This window comes from Phaenicophaeus curvirostris, chromosome 5 (genome assembly GCF_032191515.1).
Source record: "Phaenicophaeus curvirostris isolate KB17595 chromosome 5, BPBGC_Pcur_1.0, whole genome shotgun sequence".
In the NCBI taxonomy this organism is placed as follows: Eukaryota; Metazoa; Chordata; class Aves; order Cuculiformes; family Cuculidae; genus Phaenicophaeus; species Phaenicophaeus curvirostris.
Genome location: NC_091396.1, coordinates 56,623,735 through 56,643,812, shown reverse-complemented (window position 1 = coordinate 56,643,812; position 20,078 = coordinate 56,623,735). Strand labels below are relative to the sequence as shown.

At 37.9% G+C, this 20,078-nt stretch overlaps 1 protein-coding gene across 5 annotated transcripts in view; it reads left to right on the top strand.

Moving 5' to 3' along the window:
- BEGAIN (brain enriched guanylate kinase associated) overlaps positions 1 to 15,787 on the top strand; it is a 155,919-nt gene extending 140,132 nt beyond the window's left edge. For all 5 annotated transcript variants that reach the window (XM_069858794.1, XM_069858791.1, XM_069858793.1 and 2 more), the window contains 3 exons: positions 7,494 to 7,601; positions 11,121 to 11,204; positions 14,387 to 15,787. In XM_069858794.1, coding sequence (XP_069714895.1) covers positions 7,494 to 7,601; positions 11,121 to 11,204; positions 14,387 to 15,760 — 1,566 coding nt within the window. In that variant the 3' untranslated portion in view covers positions 15,761 to 15,787. The remainder of the gene's footprint in view (positions 1 to 7,493; positions 7,602 to 11,120; positions 11,205 to 14,386) is intronic.
- The last annotated feature ends 4,291 nt before the right edge of the window (positions 15,788 to 20,078 follow it).

The following is a 20,078-nucleotide window of genomic DNA, read 5'->3' as shown; positions in this document are numbered from 1 at the left end:
GTCAGGAGACAGAAGCCTACTGGAGGATAATACCATAATAAGACTAAATATCGGGATCATTATCACAACAAGGGCTGAGAGGAGAGCAGACCTGTTGTGTTGGCTTCAAGCTGACCAGGCAGCATCGAGAAGGTTTTGGACACAAATCTGGCTCAGCAGAAGTCCACATTGCTAGAACAGATCTTGTGCACTCATGTGCATGTATAAAACTTGAGAGAAAAGTCAGCTTTGCCACAGGTGTGTGATAAATAGGAGCAAAATTTTCTGGGAGTGAGGTATCTTAACTCCCAGTAGAGACCTTTTAGCTAAACAGTTATTTTAAGACTTCAGTTGCAGGGAGAAGGGGGGGAGGGAGTTTCATTTATCTTCTACACAACTAATTATTAATAAAAAATGTCAAAAGGTTATGTTAAATTTGAATTTTAAAACTCTTAGAGCAGAACAAAGTATTAAAGAGCAAAGTACCATAAATAGTCTAGCCTTAGTTTTGTTGTTTGCTTAGGAAATTGCCCTTGCTTACATAGTCGACTAATTATAATTCACTTGTGTATTAAAAAGATCTGAAATTATTATGAACAAATATAAGATTCCAAAGTTCAGAATTCCAAATTTTCCTTGCTAGGCCATTTTACTGCTTTACTCGGAGAATTTAATGCAACTTGCTCTTCCAAGTCCATTTAGCTAGAGTCTAAGCAATATCCTGTCTCCATTTGTTTCTTTCTTTCCACAGACGAACCTGTGTGGCTAGAAAGTTCAAGCATCAGTCATTCATTAGGGTGACAGCTTCAAGTCATAAGCCTGACAAGCCTACCTTGTGTGGCCTGTAGTAATGCTATTTTCTTTTGCCACCCATTCACATAACTTTGTTTTCTCTTTGCAAAATGTCTTGCTCCTTTCCAGTAACTCAGTTGAAGCCTTTATTCCCTTCATTTCACTATGATAATATAAATCTTTCTTTTTTTATGACCTTCTAGACAAAATTAGAAAATCAAAAGAACTTAAGCTATGGCAAGAGCAGGCAAACTAGTCTCTTCCTGAGCCCACCCTATCCTCGTGCATCTGTCACTTCCTTTTATCCCATGTGTTTATCATAAGAAAGCCCTGTCATATTGGAATAATGTTCTTCCACTATCTTCTTTGAGTTGAAGAACTACAACATGACAGAGATTTTTGCAGTAGGTAAGGCCTCAGGCATAAGACACATCAACAATATATCTTCTCTGACCCTCCCAGAAGGGTGAGTATTTTTAAATCCTTAATGTCATTCATTTGTCTCTGAAGAATGCAGTCTTGCCTATGCTCTTCGCAGCTTGGAAACTGCAAATCACTTTAAATAAATATCTGATATACCATAGAACAAATATAATGAATTAGTCATTACTCTTTACAGGAATGTAACAGCATTCCTGAAAGCCAGGGTCTGTTAGCATTATGAAGAGGCGTTGAGACATGGATGTGTCCTGGGGATTACTGAAGTGGGAAGTAAAGATAACACAGTGGTACATCATGAAGAGCAATCAGGATGCTGCCACAGACTCTGCATACAGCCCTACACGTTCTTGCAGTTCTGTTTGTAACTTGAAAAAGAAGTACCTAATAAATTAACTAAATCTTTGACACTTTTTCCCTAGCTGCTTATAAAGATGATCATTCTAAAACAGACTTGTGAGTTCAATGAGTCTGCAAGTGAACATCTCTTTGGATACTCATTTTATTGTTAAATCAAAATAAGATTGTTATACAAAGAAATAAAACAAAAAATGCAATATTTATTGAATGGTGCTCTCAAGGAAGGATCAGCACCAAATCCTGCACCTCAAGGTTCATGTCATGAACTGATATCAGTTGATACAATTTCATTATTTATTGAAATGCCTTTCATTATCCTTACTTCTTGTTTTCATCTTTTCAGTTCACTGTTTTTATCACTGTTTCTGCTCACGAATGCAAGTGAGTGTGAGTAGGAGGTATCCATAGCTAGGCTTTTAACTGGCAAATAAACTCACATAGCTCCAAAGCATCCATAAACATACACACACACAAACATGCGATCTGACACAACAACATGAAGATCTGCAGAGCAGAAATAAACATGCAGCAGTTGTATCAGGAATTACTGCAGAGAATAAGCAGTGGTAGGTACAAATCTAAACTGTATTTCACTTTTTTATGAGCCAATTGATAGAACATATGTTATGCACGTGGTCTGTGGGGAAGTACTGTAAATAGAACAGCAGTTAACTTAAATAGTTACAATAGAGAGAAGTTTTTATTTCCATGAAAGCGTTCTCATTCTTGTGTTCTCTGCATTGTTAGATATGCCTTGGCCTAGTCATCCCCCACATTAGCCTGGTTTCTTTTTAAAATTCTGCAAGTAAACTAAGAGGTCCCATGGTTCAAACACTATTTCAAAACTGTGGCTTGCTCAGCAGAATTCATGACACCTCTGGATATGAAGAAGGATGCACATAATCTTGAACTAAGCTACACTAGTACCCTCTGCAACAGTGACAATTTTCCATGCCTTATGCATTGTCTCCCAACCTTCAGTTCCACAAGGGGTGCTTATTTTTATTTATTTCTCACCAGGATATGAGCTATGCACTGACAGATCGTAGAATCATAGAATAGTTTGAGTTGTAAGGGATCCTAAAGATCACCTAATTCCAACTCTCCTGCCACTGTTAGGTACACCTCCCCCAAGACCAAGCTGCTCAATACCCCATCCAACCTGGCCTTGAACACTTCCAGGGAGGGGGAATCCACAACTTCCCTCCTCTGGAGCCCTCCTCTGGACCTGTTCCAACAGTTCCATATTCTTCCTATGTTGCGGATTCCAGAACTGGACACAGTACTCCAGTTGAGGTCTCACAAGAGAGGAATGGAGGGGCAGAATCACCTCCCTTGTCCTGCTGGCCACGCTTCTTTTCATGCAGCCCAGGATACAGTTGGCCTTCTGGGCTGCGAGCATACACTGCCAGCTCATGTTGAGCTTCTCATCAATCAGAACCCCCAAGTCCTTCTCCACAGGGCTGCTCTCAATCACATTGTTCCCCAACCTGTACTGCAATCCTCTGGTGTAGCAGCCACTCTTCCCAGTTTTGTGTCATCTGCAGTTGCTCTATTTTATCCTTCACAGGATTATTTCAATGGGATTATAAAATAACATCTTCAAATAACACAGATCTTGTTTTGAAAGTACACCCTGACTGATGCTCTCTGTGAAAAGTACTGAGTTAACAGTGTTTCACTGATTCAAAAAGATGGGGAATTTGTCCTGTGGAACAAGGAGAAATTCCTTCCTCCTGGACAAGCACAGTAGTAAAGAAAAAGGAAACAAAGTTCTGTCTGTAGTCCGCATCTAAAAACATTGCAGTAAACCTCTGTCCAGGCATTCAGGATAGGATAATAACGTCACTTTGGTGAAATCTTTAACAGAACAAGTCTGTCTTTCTGTCTGTCATTCAGGCGTATTTCCAAAGGAACACGGCCAGCCTGTCTTGATGGTCACTACTACCATTATATCATTTTTACAGTAGCATTGGAATGTGATCCATTTAAATGCTCCTTACAGGAACATCAAGAATAGATTTACTTCGTCACTTTTGAAAAGGCTGACATTTCCATAGATAAGCACTGCTCATTTGCAAAATTGAGACTGATTTCAAAAGATCTGTACACATCTCAAAGCTCCACCAGGGACAGCAGAGATGACAGTAAGCAATCTAGCCTTGACTAATAGGCTGACACTGCTTTACAGTAGGACACTCCTGATACTGGAAAGCATTGAAGAGAGACTAAAACATAACCAGAGAGACAGCCAGCTTTTAGCCAGCTCCATTTTTGCTGAAATGACTAGAGTAGGAACCTTCATGGGTCCACTAATACACAAGAAAAATGGATCTTTTCATCCAGCTTTTGTTAGTTTTTAAAACACATTTATCTATTAATGCCATACCAACCAACCAAAACTATTTTCACTCCGCTTATACTGCAGATAGATTGATAGATGATACCAAACACTTTTGAAAGTCACACCTTTTATTTTTAAGAATCTCTGAAGATATGATGCATATTGTCACAGTGATAGATACAAACTGTAAAAAAAATAAGATTCCTGACAGAGATGATAAGTTTCATTATACCGTCTGATCCTGTTGTGAAGAGCAGATACCCAATTCCTTCATCATATCTGAAAAGAAGGTAGGACTGAGAAGAAAGCAGTGAGTCTCATGCTAAATCCAGGCTAGGAGCAAGTGTTCTGAGCTCCCTGTTCCCCCAACATCAATATTAGCACTGTGCACTGCTGGAGTTACTCTGCGGTACAAATTTGGTCGGAGTCAGATGTGGGCACAAGATTGCAGTTCTATCAAATTAGTCAGACACTACAGAGCTGCATGTTTTTATTCTGGATCTGTGCCAGGAAGGAGGCAGGGGCAAGATGCACTGAGCTGACTCAACAAAGATTTCTGAACAAAGATCCATCAGAAGCTCAGTCCCTAGCCAATAGCTATGGCATTTTGGAGTGGACTTCAGGAGCCCTCAGCACAGCTGCAAGCTATTGTCATATCCATAACACCTGCAGAACAGAAAGTATTGCCAAAAGGAGAGGGGTGAGGTCACCAGACTTATGAAAGAGCAGGAAGACCAAGCATCTAAAATCTACCAGACATCAAGAGGTCTAAGCATTTTTATTTGCAACTTGCAGGCATAGCATCGGTATTATGATTCCTGTCCCCTTTTCATCCCTCGCTGACATCTGTGCTTAATGTTGAAAATATGACTATCTGACTGCAACTAGAGAGCTCAAAATTGCAGCCCTCAGTAACCAGCAAACCTTTTAATGCAGTGATCCAGCACTACCGCATCACTTCTCCCAGCTGCTCCGTTTTACCCAAGCTGATGTCAAGATTAAGCTTCTGTCCTGTTGTTGCCACCACTGGACCACAATAACATCCAGCCGAAGCCTTGAACTTTCAAAAGTGGACACACAACATGTCACCAATATGTCAAAGATTTTCAGGGTCCGGTCCAGCCTTAGGTTACTTCATTTTGTAAAATGGGACAGACTCTTCGCTCATGTCAACAGCACAGATTTCAAGAGAAAGACTGGGACTGACCTTTCTTTCTCATTCCTCATCCTTCACAGAACTGCTGAGAAGACTTTGGTGTCTATCTGCTGACTGGTATAATATAAATTTGGACTGAGACAAATTTTACAGTTCAACAAATATAACATATGTTTTAAAGTCACATTTGGTCTGATACAAAGTTTAGAAAATATAAAACAAAAAGTTATCATAAATGAAATAAAATGAAATGATAGTTCAGTCAGATTCAGCATTATTCAATACAATTGAAAGTACTGCTTCTAAAGCCTGAATCTGCTGCCCTTTTATGAGTTTCTACTGCCAAAGACTGTAAATCCTTGATCAGATGATCTTTCCTGAACTATAAAATATATTGAGTCAAATTCAATTTGGTTAGGCAAGAGCAACTCTTATTGAAATCAGAGAAACTTAAAGCATAAGAGAGTCTTTCAAATCAGCTGTCCTGGCATTGATGACAACTTCTCATACAAGGACTGATAAAATCTTCAGTACAAATTGGTATTTGGAAGATTAAGCCTGCGTTTCGTGGGCCTGGATCCTTCAAAAGCATGAAACAGCTCAGAAAAGTGAAGGGACACATTTTCTTCCAGGTGTATAGTTACTTGGAGATGGCAATATAGCACTCATCTACCTCATTACCTTTGAAAATTAACTCTTCAGTCATACTCTAAGAGGAGACAGATTTCTAGAGGTGCACATTAGAAAGTGCCTAGCTGTTTACTCACAATAAAATCAATGAGAGTTAAGGGTCTTGTATGCAACTACATTTTTTTTCCTAATTAAACAACACAGCCCCTAAGATCACATGTCTTGTGGAAATCAATGCAATTGGAGCTTGGGCAACCTCTCAAAGCTATGTTTTGGCTTTTCTTGATGTAGTCCCTGGGGAGCTAGCATGGGCACCTGATGAATTGGTATGACAACAGAAGAGGTGTCAAGCCTGAACCAGCCCCCAGGCAGAGCTGTGCTGCCAGGATGGAGGTCTTGCAGCAGTGGGGAACAGATGGTCGGTAGAAAAGCTGACATAAAAATAGGCCAGTCCAGACCTTCAAAAAGACACCTCAATCATATCTGCACTGTTTATAGCAAGCTGTGGGTTTGCTTAGACCATTTGAGAAGGTGTTTTTCTTTAAATAGCAACTTAGATTGTGACTTCCAATTTAATCATCCTTCTAGCCTGGTGTTTTGCAGCTGGATAATTAACCTTGATATTCCTTTAGACTTCAAAACACACAACTCCCATTGCTGTCAATTAGCTGACAATGTTGAATGTGTTTTCATGGAAGATTTTTATGTGACTGTGGCAATATGGCATTTGGGAAATTTCAGTAGCTAATACAATCAGCCTGCTGGAGAAAGTCCTTCACAAATTACTTTCACAGTTTTAGAATGGGAAGTGAGACTGTATTTGTCACTAGATTGAGTTCACAAAACAAGAGCTGTACATTAAAGTTTACCCGACTTTCTGTTCTTATTGCAATGCTGCTTTCCAGATGATCCCTCCAGACAATTTGCAAACCTTCATGTTACCATGGTTCTATGCAGCTCTGAGTGCAAGGAAGATGCCTTGATCTTAAGTAGAGCATTAAGAAGCTGGCATACTTTTTAATACTAACATAAAATTGGAGACACAGTTGTAAATTATTATTACTAATAATTTTTTATATATGAGAAGGTGCAATAAACACTGTAATATGAAAATTGGACACAGTATGGGAAGGATCAGTGGCACTTTACTTTTCCCACTGATTTCTTTGTATACATAATAAAGACTTGCAGCCTACTGGTAGCAAGATTATATTAGTGGGCAGCAAGAAGTTCAAATCAGACTATTCTCCTGTTATCCCACAGTGGGCCACATTCTGCTAATAAGTATTAACCTTGCAATCAGACAAACATTCATCTTGAGGAAAGAACAACTTCATTCAAGGCTTTTAAAGCAGTCAGCACAGTCAACAGCTAAAAAGAAATTGGCTCAAACACAGCTACTTTCTTTTTTAAATTTTGTTCTTCCTTCCCGATGATAATGGGAGCTAATGACTTAAGTGAAACATTATTGTAGTGAAAGCCAAGAACAGCTCAAGTCCCTTCCAGGCTAGAAGCCCTGCCTTATAACAAAGAAGGAGTAGCTGATGAATTGAATGCTTTCGCACGGGCTAGCTAGAGTTTTTTGTGACTGTCCTTAATGTGAGCTCGATTTGACTTCCACGTTATCAAAGCACACTGCCTCATCTGCCGAGTGAATATAAAATATAAATAGGGGGGAAAAAATATTGGTCTGTTGTGCTTTTCACTGGATTTGAGAATGACATCACCCTTTGGGCTTTATTCTGATGTATTCTGACAGCTGATAAAATACTGACTACTCCATTTTCTACACAGGGTCAACATTATGAAGAAGAAAAACGGGCTTTGAGCCATGAAATAATTGCACTCAATAATCACTTAATAGAGGCCAAGGTGACAATAGATAAGTTGTCAGAAGACAATGTAAGTATTGAATTATGGATACATATTGAAGTTATATTCAGAATAAATTAAGCCATGAAATTCCCGTGAAATTACTGAATAATTTTGTATTATTTACATAAAATGTAACTTGTTACCTCAACAGTCATGTCTGAGTGTTCTCATCATTTTGTAAATTCAGTTCTCCTTATGTTATGGGGTTAGGGTGAGACTTTTCATAGATAGTTTTTTCTTATGCCTGACTTAAAACTGATGAAAAAAATATTCTAAGAAATGGCAATATTCCTACATCGATTTTGCCATTGGTTTTAGTCTAGTATAGCAAATTGATGGAAACACATGCTTAGGGTGACCGAGTGGACATATGTATGGAGTGAGATTTCATGATAAGGATTTTAGGCACAGTATAGAATCCTACATTTCCTGCAATTCTTCTGATATTTCAGCCTTTGCTCACTGAAATGGGATGCCCAGTAGCAGTGAGCTCTGCTAGCAGAAGGTAGGAGTGACCCAACCTGGTCACTGAGATCACTGCAGGAGTGGGATGCAAGTTTTACCCTGCTGTGATTCAAGTTTAACAATTTGTCTCTGGCAATTGTCACCCTGCATCTCATTAAACACTGCTGGTAACTGGCATGCGTATTGCAGCTGGCAACCAAGCTCATGAAATCCTTCCAGGGACAGGCCTAAAAAGACAGCAAAGAAAGGAACTTCACAGGCATTTAGTTCATTAATGTGCCATTCCTTACGCATTTAATTAAAAATTCATCTACAGAAGACATGTTTCTGTAAGCACTTATTTTTCAGCATCTTACATTCAGTCTTCCCATATTTCATATGAACTCATAATCATAGCAGGGAGCATTAGATCCCATTAATGCGCCTGCTGATGTGAATTGTGTCTACGCAATTAATAGCTTTCCGACAGAAACAAAGAGTTCATAATCTGACCCTTTACTTCTATAGAAATTTTAATGAAACAACAGTTACTTGACAACTTTAATAGTTGTAACTAACAGAGTGTGGTAAATGTAATGGGCTACATTTAGCTTTTATAGAAGCACAGGTATGCATCCAGACTAATTCAGCTGAAATCAATAGAAATACCTCAGATCTAAAACAGAGGAAAACCTGTAAAGTTCTGCCAATAAGTATATATGGATTTACACTACTTCATGGAGTCAAGTTTGAGCCTACATTTGAAGAAGTGATTAAAATACTAACGTTTTCTTAAAGGCAGGTGGACCAGATTACCAAGTTCTCTTCTTCCAAGAATTATTATGAATTACTCTGAAGACTATAGTATGATTCAGATGCCTCTAATAACAGTGTCATTTCTTCATACTTGAGGTTGATTCACATTCATAAATAAAATTCTGTCCACAATTATGTAGCATTGCTAATAAAAGTAACAGTTAAATTCCAAATTTTAAATTAAAGAAGTGTGAAACAAATCATTAATATTATACCTAATGAGTAGATATAGCATTAAATTGAAGTATCCTACATAGGACAAATACATTTTTGTCTTGCCAATATTTCTCCCTCCCACTGTATTTCCCCTTATTCTTCTGACAGATATGTAAAATGATGCTTTTGATGAAAAATCATGTTTTAGACCATGGAAAACACTTTTGGCATTAATTATCAATCATTGTTCTAGTTGCCACAGACGTGGCTTGTTTCCATTCAGATAAACATTAAAGGACAGAAAGTCACTCTAGTCCCATGGTATGTCCCTGTGTGTTGAGAAGAAAGTACACGTGACACATTCAACTCACATGTAATTTTTCTGTAGTACTTTTTAAAGCTGCTAAAAATAAAGTGTCAGAAAAGCTTTTTGTGCTCTCCATGACAACTGCTTCTCAGAAACGGAGCCTCACAGCTTTTGAAGAAAGGATTCGATTTTTGAGTGATTTCATTTTTGTGCGCCTAGTAATGCCATATGGGACTTGGAATACTTGCCTATGCTATACTTTGTGCAGCAATACATTATGCATCTAATGTGCATGTAACATGTCAGAATCACATGTGCATCCAACAGATTTTGCTTCTAAATTGAATTCTTGGATTCCTACTGTTTGCATCTGTTTTCAGGAATAAAAATAATATATACTAATATAAAATCTAAGACCTAAATAAAACAATGTATCTTCCCAGTATACTTAAGGTAGAAGTGGCAGGTCTGAAAGATCAAGCAAACAAAAGCAGCCCCACAAGCCAGTAGTAGCTAAAGGCCCTTTAATATGAAGATAAAGTAGGCTGATGATCATAGGAAAACTACATTTACTGCCCCCATGCCTCACAGACTCCCAGGAACATCTTGTTGCATGTGTTATTACAGAATACCTGTAAAATGGTGTTTCAAGCACAAGGAATTTCCACCTTTCCTTTTCATAGGAAATTTCTTTATCAGTTTTTAAAAGAACACGTGGTACAGTAAAAATATGTGTGCAATGAAATGGTAACACTAGCATCAGAGAAAATTCAAATAATTTCAGTATTGAATACCTTTTGCCTGTAAACATTTTCTAATTTTTACAGCTTGACAAAGTCTTGTGTCCATATGCTTTCTCTATGCTTTTTCTGTCTCATCTACATCCACCTAAAAAGTCAAATTCTGATGTTTTAATGGCATGTACATCTGGAGAAGCAACATAAAACTCTTACCATCATGGACCCAAAGATATGGATTGAAGGATTCAGATAAAGTCGTGTGTGCTAAACTCAATTTAGACAAAGGGCAGATCTATATACTGAATTTTCCCATGAATTAAGCTGTGGAAGTCATCCAATATAAAACAGTATAAAAGGCTTGTTTAAATTCTCTTTTTCCCTTTTTGGAATTGTCATGGTAATTTCTTACACAGTAAAAATATCCTGTTCCACAGTGAGATTTTATATATTTGTATAGCTGTTTTCTGCAAGATATGAAAGGAGCCGGGAACCAAATGAAAGTTTAACAAGGAGAAAAAGGCTTTTTTAAAAAAATATATATATACACAATACATATTTCTGCAATGACTTTCCTCCACAGTGTCATAAGATGAATGGTTGGACTCGATGGTCCGGTGGGTCTCTTCCAACCTGGTTATTCTATGATTCTAAGATTATTAGGCATATTCTTCAGTAGTATCTTAGCCCTGATCTGGATAATACTCACTAAAAGTTGTCTGTTCTTAAATGTTCTTTTTGTTTAATAGATCATGTTTATTTTAGCCTTCATAGCACCATGAATGTTAACAGTATAAAGTCCAGTTCCTAATGGTAAGTATCCATCTTTTGATATGAAGAATTCTGTCCTGTAGTAACAGTTCTAAAAATTTTCTTTTTAGTGATTTTATCAGCCCTCACAAGAGCAAAGGGGCAAACACTTCAGGACTGCACAAGAAGCACAGCATCTTAATGTATTTAAAAGTTAAAGCATGCTCAAATTTCCCCAATGCCAATTTTTAAAAGACTGCTTGGGCATGGTAGAAATGCTGAAAGCTACAAGCTATTTGGAAACCTTAAAAAACAGGCTATTTTTTGTTTTTCTAGGAGCTCTATAGGAAGGACTGCAATTTAGCTGCTCAGTTGCTCCAGTGCAGCAAGAATTACGACAGGGCACATAAGCTTTCGGAGGTAACGTGACTGAACTTGGTGAATTTTCAAAGAAATAAATATTTTATGGAAAAGAGGTTATTCCAGAACATATGTAATTCCAGAACTTATTCGCCCTTAAGGTTTTGGTCCCCCCACTGCCCCTTTAAAACTTGCATGCCTGCTGGCATCCTGTGCAGCTCAGAGAGGTGCAGAAAAAATCATAGCCAGTGATGGAACTTTGAAGTACTCTCTTCCCCAAAACCTCTGCTATCTGATAGAATGGCCCTGTGTGGATCACATGCAAAATAAAGGTTTTGGCAAAACGAAAGTGGTGAGAACTCTTGGCTGGAAAATACTGGGGGTGAATGGAGGGTGAGAGCAGGGAAATGACTAGCTGCAGGCATCAGAGATTCTGATATAATCAATTTTCTTCCTGAAGCTATTTTCCAGTCCAGCTAATTTCTAAAACTGAATTTTAAAATGAACTGACAGAACAAATATCTTTTTCTAAAGCAACCAGAGCAATGAATGGTTGATTTCCAAGGTGTAAACTTTAATTAATAATCCTCGCTTCCAAGGAAACCAGGCTTGAGAAACAGACTCCTAAATGAGAGGCAAATGTTATCTTAGTGAAAAAGGCTGTCTTTAGGGATGCAGGCCCTACACAAAGCAACAGCACCAATATATTGCTTTGGTGAAGGTCATGGAGAAAGTCCTTCCCTTTACTAATCCTATCAGGTTAATGTCCCCCCAAATGTTCTCTCTTGTGCAATTCTGCAATGGAGTGCTGCAAAATTGAATGCGGAGTGTATAAACCATTTCTAAGCCAGCAGACTGCTTCAGAGTACTAAATAACCCTGATAAATAAGAACAGAGTAAGACTCTTCCATCAAATGGACAATGATTTTCAGGAACTGAAACAGAACTTCCAAATTAACCATTATCTTGTTCCTGTTATTTTTTCTTAGTAAGTGACTTCCCTTAGCAATTTATACCCAGGAGTTATCATGACATTACACACATTTGAAAGCACCCTACCTGTTAGCAAGAATTAGGATCTTAAAAGTACTTAGTTGTTCAATTGCATAAAACTATGACAAGTGTGGGATCTCCCCAGAGTTTCCCAGACTGTTGTAAACTCAAATAGGTAAAGTCTTCACTCGAAAGTCCAAGTATTTATTAATTCAGCAAATATGAATGTGCTGTCACAGCCAATACATTCCTTACAAATGTAAATATTGCCTGACAAAGTGTTGTAGATTATCCAGAAGCCTAAACTATAGTATAATATAGTAATGTGACAGAAATGTCATTACAGTAATTCCAGTTTCCAGTGCAATACCCAAAAAACAATCTTCTTTTTCTCAACACAATTCATAATCTAAATAATGTATATAAAAGACAGTTGTGTTACAGGGTACTAAAATAATAGCTGCCCCATACAGCTGCTTCATGTCAAATAAACTGTATTTCTTTTCCTCATTTCTCTGGCAATTTACAGCAGCCCTATTTTACAACCTGTTTATTCAAGCTTTGCTGCATCTGTACATACAATGACTGATATTGCTGTCTGCTAGCAGAATGGCAATATCAGACTCCTTATTTCCAATGGAAGATATATGAGCTAATTGATAACATAAAGATTAATCCAAAATACCCTGGAAGATCTGTTGGTTGAAAAAACACTCATCCTACTCCACATTAACAAGAATGCCATTTCACAACATGCCATGTCTTGAATATATTGAATCTGAGGGATTAAACTAACTTTAAAAACTTTTCTGTGAAGCTAAAAGAGAAGTTCCATATATTATACGATGTGAGTTCATTACAAAGAGCAAGGACTTTAAATTTCTCTTGCCTAAAATAGAAGCAGGAGAACACCAGTTCAGTATGTGTAGTGTTCTCTCCTCCAGAGAAACAAAGTTAAGGAGGGAGTGCAATCATTAGGGCTACAAGAGTGATCACTGAATATTTGGTAAAGAGGAACCTGATTTCTAGTTGTAAATAGAAAGCATTGAGTAAATCAGAGTTCAGCCAAATATTCAACAGCTAAATTCCTAAGTGGCATAAATCAATATGGATATCAAAGGAACTATCAGAGTCAAACTCAAAACTTAGTTCAAACATGAGTTCTTTTGATTTCCAGCAAGAAATACTGAGACAGCCATCATGTGGCACTCCCTCATATTACTCACTGATCATTGGTAGAGATTTGAAATATGCAAAACAGATAAAATTGGACTGCCAAGCATGCTTAGGAATATCTGCCTAGGCATTACCCACCAGGCTTTTGAGATTCATCAAGGAATGCAGGTTCTCAATCTCTTCTGGTCCACATGCCACAATAGCAGGTGGAACCACCTTCCACTGAGCTAGTCCTGACTTTCTCCAAAAACTACATGATTTATGATGCATAACAGACTTATTAATTCTGAATTGTCTTCCATAGGAATCTTAATGTAGATTAAGGTCTTAGGTCTTATTTCTCTCAGTGTAGTAAGAAACTAGAAAAGCAGTCAGCTAGCAGCTGCTGGAAGAGGGGAACATGTTGAGATTTACATGGATGGGTGATCTGACAAGCAGTGTGCAAGTGCTGGGGCAAGGTAGTCAGTTTGATTTGCTTCTCCTCAGCACAGCAATGCTCCCGTCACAGCAGCCAGTATCATTGCTTTAAGTATATCAGATGCAATGCTGAAGGGCAGGAGTGAATTTGGCACCATGTTGGAGGCACAACGGATTAGAAGAGAGCAAAAGAAAAATGAAAGAGATATGATCTCTCACCTCACCCCAGCAGGGGCCTCTGCAAACCCCGCCCCACCTCCTCCAACCACAAATCATGCGCGTGCATGCAGTCTGGAAAGTGTTGCTGTAGACTGTAATTCCCTACATGTCTTTTTAAGATTATTGTTTACTACATTTTTTACATCATTCCTATCCTACCTGAATTAACTCAGAAGGAAACATTTGAGTTTCACAGTGTTTTCCATGAGAGGAAGCAGATTAAGATTTCCAGATATTAAAAAATGAGTCATTTGGTTACACTTGTTTCTAGAAATGCACAAAGATTGTGGCCATCAAAAGAGTTAAAGAACCATATATAGTGAGCTATGTAATGTCATAAACAGCACTCATCTATCAGTGTTCGTAAGCCCAAGAAGATACCTGTATTGACATGCACATTTTTCTCCTGTCCCCTTTGCCATTTCTTTATGTTACAGTTGCCATCAGACTTTCAGGAAAGAATCAGCATCCATCTGGAAAAACACGGGTGCAGCCTTTCTGTCCCTTTGTGCCACACATCTTATGCTGATACCATACCCACTTGCGTCATTGCCAAAGTACTGGAAAAACCAGATCCAAACAGCTTGTCTTCACACTTGTCAAGTCCATCTACAAGGGATATGAATTTTCAGGACTCTGCTGGAAAACCTGGACAAAGACCCCAGTACAAGTCGGACATCTATTGCAGTGACACTGCCCTTTACTGCCCAGAGGAGAGGAGGAGGGAGAGGAGGCCAAGTGTGGACACACAAGTGAAAGATGCAGGGTTCCTGAGGTCCCAGAACTCTACAGACAGCACCGTTGAAGAAGACGGTTTCCATTCCAGCTTCTCTCACGAAGCCTTCCCAGAGTACATTACTTCTCTGCCAACCTCCAGCTCCTATTCCAGCTTCAGTGTTACATCCGAGGAGAAGGAGAATGCCCAAGCTAACACTCTGACTGCCTCACAGCAAGCAATCTACATGAGCAACCGAGATGAACTGTTTGAAAGAAAGTCACCTGCAGGTTACGAGCATCAGGGAAGTCCTAGGTTTGCAAAGTCCAAACCCACACAGCACATGGAGCTTGCCGATGACAATGAGAATTCACCCACTTTTACTAGGAGTCTGCCTCCTTATGCAAATGAACCTTTTCATTTCTCAGCCATAACACCACAGCAGGCTTTAGCAAATCAGAAAATGAGGAATGACTGCAGGAGCACCCACCTTTCAGAAGAAGACTTGCCTGGGCGATGGAGGCAGTTGAGTGTGGAGGATATTGGTGCATATTCTTACAGGAACACTGGCAGGCTGTCACCTTGTAGTTTTTCAGAGCAGTACTACAGCAGCCCTATTAAGAAGGGAGACAGTCGAACAAGCCCCATCTATGCCAGCTACAAAGCAGATAGCTGCTCAGAGGGAGATGATATCTGCCAAAGCAGACTTGTGGATTCTTGCTTCCTGAGAACAGACAGTGGTCTGAATATTGACATCAGCACTAGCTGTAAACAGGAAAAAATGCCCGCTTACAAAACAAAAGAAGCAAGAGACCAAAAAAATGAAAGAATCACTGTCCAGTTATGCAGTAGCAAAAACATCGAAAATAGCCCGGTGTTAAAAAGAGAGTACGTGGACGTGAGCCCCAACAGCTCAGCAGAGTCCCTCAATCAGAGTTCAATGGAGACTTCAGAAATCCACCAGTCTTCCATGGAGCAGGGAAGCCATTCGGGTATTCACAGCAAACAGCAGCCGTTTCAACGGACTGGGAGCACTGGTTTGAGTCGGAAGGACAGCCTTACAAAAGCACAATTATATGGAACCCTTCTGAACTAGGCATCTTTCAAAATGGCAATAAGACAACAGACAAAAGGAAGCAAACAGCATTTGTTACTTCTAGTGAACGTTAAGGTTCTAAGAAACAGGATTATTATAAAATATATATTCATAATGGTACTATATGTTTAAAACAAAATCTCTTAAAAAATATTATACAGCACTTTTCACTTAACATCCTTTCCATGTGGGAGACCGTCTCCTCCCCTCTTTTATAAACCCAAAATATTTTTATAAACAAAATTGTATTTATTAGACTATCCTAAGCTATCTGAACAGAATTCTTTTCCCTTCAAGCAGGTTTCTTATTTATTTTTGTGCATGAGGCCATCTGTGCCTAAATTCTTGGAGGAAAAGGGTAAAATCATGACAGCAGTGACAAAAAATATATCCACCTGATAAAATACCATAAAATGTCATGTGAAAACAAAACAAACAAGAATAGTGAATTTGAAGTATATTTTTTGACAAGAATGGAGTTGTAACTTAAGCTATTTCATACAAATGTATTTATGAGTGACTAATGTATGCACAAAGTGATACTAATATTTTGCTCTTTTAATCCACTGTGTTTCTGCTTTCCTATTTCTCCTTGTATACTACCTCAAAAGTAATTGAGGGTTTCTTTGTCACATTTTCTGTAGGCTTGCATTTATATTGTCTAAAATGCATGCAGTGTCATAATTAATACTGTATTTTGCATTACTTAATAAAGACACAAGTGGAGATATTTTTGGGGTTTTTATTTTCCTTCATTAAAACATACCCTGGACAACAGAACATGAGATTGCTCTGGGTGGCATCAGTCCAACAAAAGTTAACGAGTAAAGCTCCTAGATTGCTTTCTAAAGGAGTTTCTCTTTCTCTGTAAGCTCCAGAGCATTGGTTCTCAGTCTGCAGCCCATGGGTGTGTAAGAACTGCTTCTCATTAGCCTGTGAAAGTAAACAAGGAAAACAAATTGTTTTTCCACAGGCTTGAATTCCCTAGGCAGGGCTCTGCACACTGAAAAGAATATTGAAAACTACTTAAAAACTTGTGGCTTAACCCCCAATGACAAACGTATTTGATGCTATCTTTTAGGCCTTTAGGACTATTACCTTCCACAGTCACACTTTTTCATATAAAGCTTGGTATATCTAAGAAAGATAGCTTTCAAAAGCTTAGGAAAGTCTAGCCTGTGGGAATTTTGCCTTTGGCTCTGCAAAGCCATAGTTTTACTTGTAGTTTTTATATTTTCTCCATAGTTTTCTTTTTCCCACTGTTTCATCACTAAGAATTGTACAACTTGGACAGCATCAGAAGAGAAGGAGCAAAGGAGAAGAGAAAAACAAAAAAGGAGACAAAGGAAAATATTGTGGATTTCCTTTCTGGTTTCGGTATTCCTACTTGGTAACAAACAGAATGTAGCAATAAATATTTAATAATTATTTAAGTTGTATTCATTGAACACATACCCTATACTAGAAATACTGACTTTTACCAAGTCATGCATGGAGGAAGACTTGCTTAGTGCTATATGTGGTAGTAATCAGTGAGATCATTGTGATAGTCTAAACTAGTTCTTCATAAGTCTAAAATAATGACGTATCATTTAATACTTATTAAAAAATACAGTTTTGCTGCTGATTCTCTGAAATCAGTCACATGGCAATTAACTAAGAACCAGGAATACAAAAATGCTCCTTTTCCACATAAGTATCTTAAGTCAAGATTCAATGTATTTGTCATCAAAAATTCCCACTGCTTTCCTTATTCTTCATGGATAATGTAGACATTTGACTGCTATTCATGTGTGCAAGTACTACCTGTTCCGTTTGGAAGATTGGCATCCAGTTCCTATGATACCTCCGAGATCTGTAGCTGCACTGTGAAGAACAATGGTAGCTAATAATATCACACGGGTAAGGCACAGCATAACTCTAAAGTGAGGCTTATTTCAGTACAAGAGCTATAACACACCTTGTGCTTTATGTTCCCATACTTGCTCACAGCGAGTGTGAGCAACAGGTCATGCCACAAATAATTCCATGAAGTCCATAAAAAACACAGAATAAAATTCTCCAGGGCCAGCTGCTTCTTATGGTAGAATCTGACCTGCAGTAAATAGAAATGGAGATAAAATAAAACCTGTTATTTCCCCTTCAAAATACTAAGATGATAAAAGGATGCAAAGAAGTCTCACTGTTGACTCATTAAGTTTTATGAAATGGAGACAACCTCTAAGGAAAGACATTAATTTCTCTGGTCAATGAATACAAAGATATCTATGCAAGAAGTGAAAATTAACTGTTATTTCACCAAAGAAAATATGTAAATTATGGCACAATAAATTGTGACTTTTATGAACTGGAACACAGTATCAGATTAATCATTTTATAATACCATTCATTATTTGACGCTAAACTGCCATTTTGGCAGTTACACAAAATTAGGTTTCTGCTAGACATTACATATCTCATTATTTAATATCCTGTTGTGTTATGTTCTTTCATACTAACACAGTTTAAAAGTCCACTTCTACGTTTCACTTGACTCTTTTTCTCAGTATATGTGCACTAATATATAGATCAAAACCAGCCTTTCTAGCCAGTTAGTACTGGGTTTTCCTTGTACAATAGCCTACAACTTCGTAACTTTTTTTCTGTAATGAATTCTATTAGAGAACAATATGTAACTAAGTTAAACTTCCAACTAAATCTATCAAAATGGCTACAAAAGACATTCAAATTCAATATTAATATCTCTTTAACCAGAAAAACTAACTGTAAATTTGCAAATTTACTATGAACATGAGAAAAACAAAGTTTAAATTACTCACCAAAATATTCTCAGGTTTACAAGTTTAACTATGATTTGGCTTAATGTTTCAAAACAAGAAGAATTTTTAAATATTATAATAAAATATTCCTACTTTTTTGGCATATTTTGTTTTTATTCTTGAGGAAACCACGGAGGGAGGTGTAAGACTAGAAAGATATTAAATGTTTTCACATCGCAACAGGTTTACATTTTCTTTGTAGTGGTGTTTTAATTTTTTACTTACCTTCAGGTTTCCCATCCCATCATGGAGAAGAGTTTTGGATTAAGCCACTGGAGATATTTAAAACTGACTGCTCATTTTTCTTCACTTGGTGTGTCCAGATGCACTGTTTCACACTGTGAATTTAGGAAGGCTCTGTTGTGCCACCAGATGTTTGGCTCAAGTATAGATTTTACACCAAGGTTTTAGGAGATTGAACCTGGTTAAAAATAGACAAAGTAGTAGAGGGTGGGAAAGTAAATCGATAATAATATGTTCAGAAGAAGATACATTTTTGACTCAAGTGAAATGAGTGATAGGTGTGTCTGCCATGGCGTTCCTCAGAGCACTTCTCTTCTGTAGGACATTTCTGACAGGGAGCAGCATCTGAAGCATTGACAAGTGACTCCAGAAATGCAAAACAACAGATTATCAACTGAATAAGTGTGTCACAGACCCCTCCACTCCAGCGTCTGAGAATTTGCCTCATAATACCTTTTCCCAAGGACATAAATGCCAAATTTTCTCTTAAGCATTCAAAATACGCCAAGGTGTTGCCATATCTCCCCAGAACCTCACTTTCCCAAGTGACGTCTGAAATAGTCAAATTCTGTATGCAGGGTTTGTAGATACCTATAGGAGGATTTTTGCTTTGATTAATTATTTCATTTGCCATGAGTTAGAACAGAGAGTGTGAGGAAAATAAGTGGCAAGTCCTCAACAGTGCAGTGAAGCAGAAGATGAGAAATGTCATTTTAATGAATGAAAACTGAAAACAAAATGTACATGACACAGAACACTGATCAGGGAAAAACAATGGAGGCTGCAAGACATTAGAGTGAGGCATATCAAATCACATATTAAAACAGATGACAAGACAAAAATGATACCAGGGATAGAGGATACAGTTCATTAGGAGCAACAGTATGCAAGTGTTATGAAATCATGAAGATCAAATGCACTTTTTTGAGCTGTGAAAATAGTTTTCTCACTCCAAATTAACGCTAACAAAAAAAAAGGAAAATTCAAATAATTTTCATTGACACAGATTACTTTCTTTAAAACTTTTTGGAAGGCCAGAAATAGCTAAAATTTCTAGGTTAAAACCACAGCAAGACATTGGTAGCTTCCAATTCAAGAGTTTCTAGCTTCTTGTCCCAAGATAACAAATTTATTCAACTATTCCTTTCTCTTTCTGGCCCTTTTATTTAAAAGGGGTTTCCACTCCAACATCTATCACAAAGCATTATTATAGAGCTACTTAGATTAATTTCCCCTTGTTTAATTTTAAAATGCTA